Genomic DNA, 5,366 nt, shown 5'->3' with positions numbered 1-5,366 from the left:
TTAGGGATTATAAAGGTCTGCAGGATATTTTCACATAAAAGTGCTTTTTCCTTCTTTTAAGAGGCATGTTTATAGTTCACTGTACATAAATAACAACATAAAATCAGTATTTTTGCTTCAGCCTATACAAAAGCCACTTTACACAGAATGTATCTAGCTCAGCTTAATTCAAATGTGGCCGTACACTAGGTTAAGTTTACAAATAGTGTTGACAACTAGGAATTATCAGTTTTATTAGTTCACACATTAATTGGTCATTTCAGGTATGTTACATGTACAAAGTAAATACAGTACTTTGAAAGGAGAGGGACAAGTACACCGCCTTTCATTACAGGCCAAAGTAATGGGTGAGGTCATTTTTCATTTAAAGGTAAAAATCCTGCTTTACCAGTTGCACTTAAATTGCATTTAAGGTGCAAGCTGCTGCTTAAATTTATTTTTTTTCTAATACTTAGTAATCAATGTGCAATCTTCTCTTTGCTCTTTTAAAAAAATGATATTTTACCTCTGAAATCAGAATAAAACATGGTTGATATGACCCAGTCATAAGATTTTTTTTTGTTCAAAAAAGGGTAAACAAACCCACAAAACAACTTCCTAAATAAACCCGAGAACCAGAGACGTCTGGCTCAAACCTTCACTCCAGAGACCGCAACACAAGAGCTCCAAACTGAACATACTTTGGCATCTTTCGTAAAGCGAGAAGAAAAAATGTATGTATTGCAATGTATTGCAGTCTTTAAAAAAATAACTCTCCCTCGTTACACTTTTATTATCTCTCAACTCTGTTTTCCTTTATCCTGGTCAGGTAGCTCATCCATGTCAAACATAAAGGGCTTGTCATAACCCATTAGGTGGTTGTAGTCATGTGGTAATGGGAAACTCATAGGATTCACCAGCAGTGACTTCTGATTGGCATAGAAGGATGTGAACATCCTGCTCACACTGGGAATCTTCACCTCCTGCTGGTGGAACACAGTCTTCTTCTCCAGGAGGAGGGCGCTGTAGGTGACGGCGGTGTAGGTGTCAGTGTCCGCGTTGTGGTACAAGCGCACCACATAGCCTCTGGTGATCAAGTGCAACAGGACGGGCGTTAAAAAAGTGAAGACGCCCACGATGCTGCAAAATGCCACTTGCAAAGCCAGACCCTGAACTCCGGTGCCCGTTTTCAGGAAGACGTAAGGCATCACGCACAGGCTGAACATGGTGGTGGAGTAGGAAAAGAATTTCACCCCTGGAAAGACAAGTTCCATGTCTTTAAAACAGCAACTGTAACAACACACCTGAATCTCCAAGCTTGTTAAATCAGCTTTGGCTGTACTGGGACTCTACAACCAAAATAAGCACGAACTGTGACTTCCTGCAGAAAATACAGTCATGCTTGAATGTTTGTGAACCCATTGCATAATTTGAAATTTTTTGTTTTTTTTTTAACCACAAAATGCATATTTAATCAGAGTTCGTCACTTCCTAACTGAAATAAGTATAATCATTCACCAATTTGAGAGTTTGACAGAAAATGTACGGAATATACAGAAATTGTGAAGGTGCAAAAATAAGTGAAGTTCTATGACATACATCAAGGCAAAGCTGGTTCAGGTGGGTCAATGACAGTGTAAACCAATTAACCGAGATAACCAATGAAACTGAAGATCTGAAATGATATTAGGGAGGAGCAAACAAATTATTGCAAGAAAGCAGGTGAGTTACTCTTCCTGCGAGTCTAGCATCATGCCTCGAACTAAGGAAACATCAGCGGAACTGAGGGAAAAAAGTAGTGGATGCTCATCAATCTGGACAAGGTTATAAAGCCATTTTGAAAAGATTCGAAATCCATGACTCCACTGCTAGGCAAATAGTATACAAGTGGAGGGCATTTAAAACACTGGCAACCGTGTCAAGAAGTGGATGTCCACCTAAAATTTCACCCAGGGCCACAAGGAGAACAATAAAAGAAGTAAAGGGTGATCCTAAAATAACATCCAGAGATCTACAAGCCTCTCTAGCTGCCTCTGGAGCAGTGGTGCATAGCTCAACAATAAAAAGAACCCTGAACAGAAATGTAATCAATGGAAGGGTCACCAGTAAGAAGCCTCTTCTATCAAAAAAGAACAAAGCTGCCCGTCTGAAATTTGCCAGAGACCTCTTCAGGTTTGTCCAGGTGTTCTGGAAGTCTGTTCTCTGGACAGATGAGTCCAAAATTGAACTATTTGGGTAAAACAAGAGGGGCCAATGTTTGGCGAAGAGCCAAAACAGCCTACTACCAACAAAACCTTATCCCTACTGTAAAGCATGGTGATGTGGGTGTCCTTGTCCTAAACATTCAAGTAGGTCCACTAAAGAATGGCTTTGGAAGAAGAGGTTCCGTGTCCCGGAATGGCCAAGCCAAAGCCCTGACCTGAATCCTACTGAAATGCTGTGGCAGGACCTGAAGAGGGCTGTTCATGCACGACATCCTTCAAGCGTCACAGAGCTGGCGGAGTTTTGTAAAGAGGAGTGGGGAAAAAATCCCTCCAGCAGGATGTCAGAGACCGATAATTGGTTATAGGAGGCGACTGTGTGAAGTTACTGCTGCTAAAAGAGGCGCCACAAGTTACTGACTGAAAATTTACTTTTGCAGACAAGAATATCTGGTGATTTGTTAAATATCAGTCTAATAATCAATAAGTTCAAATCCCTTTTTATGTGTGGGAAGTCTTTATTTAGGATATTCATTCTATATATTCATTAAGGGTTCAGGTTCATATTATATCTAAAATAATGACCATCTTGAAGGGTTCACAAACTTTCAAGCATGACTGTACATAAACCACATGCTGAAATTGTGTAAGGAAGTTACCAACATAGTGAAGAAACTAGAACAGTCTATTATGTGGTCAAATGTGCTCATGCAGCTAGTATTAGGATTTAGATTTTTAGTATTCTTTTGTTTGAATACCAGTGTTCTGAAACCACACATGTAAACATTAAACCAAGCGTAGGTCTAGTGCTATACTCTAACAGTTGACAACAATATCCGAGGAAAGAGATTCACTGTGTACACACTTGTTTGTATTTTGTTGTTTTAATACTGTTTCTCATACAGAACTCTTAATTGAAACCCTGTGGACAAAATAACAGCAGCTTTCAAATCAAATACTCTACTACCATACACATAAGAAATCCTGTTAAAAAGATATACAAGAAAAGATTACCTAGCACAGCTTTTGCAAGATTTCCAGTATATATAAGTGTTCCTTCATCAGCTGGTTTTGCAGCAGTGATGGTGGAGTGCAAACGTTTCTGGTACTTCAAAGACACCTAGACAAACATATTAATAATCGAAACGGTTTTTTAAACGAGTTTGATTATTTAAAACAAAATGCATACACATGAAGCACGGGAAAAGGGCTTTCAGGCTAAACGAATGTCTCTTGCTTGCTTTCAAGTGTGACAGTTAAAATAATTTCACATCATTTACAGGGCTTCAAATAATTTATATTCTCAGTGAACATAAAATGACAATTTAAAAAAAAACAGAAACCACTCATTTAAAATACCAAATGGTTTTCTTAACAGAATACAGGATATCAAGAGCGGACAAAATTGTGGTTGTCCTATCATTGCCACTTTGCGCGTATGTGCACAGTTTTGTTACCTGGAAAGAGCACATCTACCAGCTAGTTAAATGGGGTTTACCTCTTCCACTCCGCGATTGCTAACGAGTGACCTTCCTACTGCTCCCAGCACAGCCCCTTGGCGTCTTGAGAAGACTGCGGACGCGACCCCGCCGCACAAACGCACAGAGCCCAGGCAGCGACTGGCCGGCAATCGCCCCGATCCAACACGACTGCATCCTGCGGCAAGCTGGCGCAGTCCGGAGAACCGCTGCAGGCCATTAGTGCCTTCTAACAAAAATCTTAACATTTTCTGCTATCAACTGACATTCCCTTCTAAACCGAGCAATAACGCTACAGAGCACCTGCAACCATTGGCTGCATGAAGCCAGGAAGGAAACGTATCCAGTAGTACTGGTACACCACTCTGTATTTGCTCCCGGAAACACACACCCCAGCAACTTGAGTTCCGCAGTACGTGAATTTATGGAAGTAAAATTTTGGAGTTGGGCGTTGTGGTGTTGTTCTCGTTTTGGTTGCTCACCTCGTATCTCAGATCACTAAATTGATGACTGGCCACGGTTCAGGCTCGGTTTAATGCACACAGTTACTTTTGATGTTGGAAATGGTGCATGTAGACCGGTTAGATATTACACTTCTCTAAGGAAAGGTGTGAATTGAGTTGTTCCTGGCTCAATTATTTGAACCTTCACGGAGTCTTAGTTTCTGTAAATGTCCCCCTAAATTCTGTCAGTGGATTCTTATTCTCAGTCTTATCTGCTGTGCCTCACCTACTGTAGGTGGATCTGCACTTCAGTACTGAATCTTGTGGGTCCCCTGTAAAACCTTTGGCATCAAAAGCGCTATACAAAATGCAAAGGCAAAAAAATATATATTTCACAGGGGCTTAGAAAGTGGAAGTGAAGAAAGACAAACCAGTCAAGTCGATTTTTCAGGTCAGATATACAGAGTCTGTATTATAAAACAAAAAGAATGAAAAATCTAATAATAAAACTTTAAGTATAAAATAATTTGATTTTATGGAAAATCCTTTGGCCATACTTGTGGATATCACAGATAACCACCTGTCTTAAACCAAACTACAGAATCCTTTAGGGTAAAGGATGATTGATATCTGTTCATGATAATGAACAATATTGAACAGTAATGATAAGTATTTTATGGTAAATATATTATAGCGATATAATAAAATACAGTTACGGTCTGAATTAAAGTACAGTTTTTGTACGTCCATTAATATTGAAATGGCATTATGTGTTCCCATAGAAGTTTATAGTTTAAAATTAACTACGCAATTTAAGTATTCGAATGTTGATTAAAAATATTTAAAAGGTTTTAGTAATAATAATTTAATAATAGTAAGAATCATAATAACAACAATAATAATAAATTATTAAAAAATCTATGTCGGTGACAGATAAAATGTCACCGAGTACACAGATTAATTAAGAATGCCTCATAGGGTGAAACCACACAATGATGAACAAGTTCACATAAAAATCCTATTAGCCCCCCTCTGTCGATTCGTTGAAATGTCCTAGTTTTTTAATTAGACCATTTTAATGAGTTATCAACCCTGTGCGACACCTGTAAACCTCGAGGAAAAAACAAAACTGTACTCAGTAGTTAATGTGCATGGGTCAGGCCGAAGCCGTGTGCGAAACGAGGGTCCAGTTTGACTCGTTTCTTGCGATTGTGGGCTCGGACGAGGGGTCACACGGTCCAGGCGCCGCCCGAGGCGCGTCTTCC

General features: G+C 39.5%; 1 protein-coding gene across 1 annotated transcript; it reads right to left on the bottom strand.

The window, feature by feature from the left end:
• Positions 1–216: 216 nt before the first annotated feature.
• On the bottom strand, positions 217–4,031 carry tmem70 (transmembrane protein 70). The gene is made up of 3 exons (XM_006633978.3): positions 3,679–4,031; positions 3,195–3,300; positions 217–1,234 (listed from the first exon to the last, which is right to left on the bottom strand). The coding sequence occupies exons 1-3, from the start codon at positions 3,904–3,906 to the stop codon at positions 780–782; spliced, it is 789 nt and encodes a 262-aa protein (XP_006634041.1). The 5' UTR covers positions 3,907–4,031; the 3' UTR covers positions 217–779.
• Between the last annotated feature and the right edge of the window lie 1,335 nt (positions 4,032–5,366).

The sequence above is a fragment of the Lepisosteus oculatus genome, chromosome 6, assembly GCF_040954835.1.
Source record: "Lepisosteus oculatus isolate fLepOcu1 chromosome 6, fLepOcu1.hap2, whole genome shotgun sequence".
Classification (NCBI taxonomy): domain Eukaryota; kingdom Metazoa; phylum Chordata; class Actinopteri; order Semionotiformes; family Lepisosteidae; genus Lepisosteus; species Lepisosteus oculatus.
Note: the sequence above shows the minus strand (reverse complement) of the source record. Positions and strands in the feature narration are given on the sequence as shown.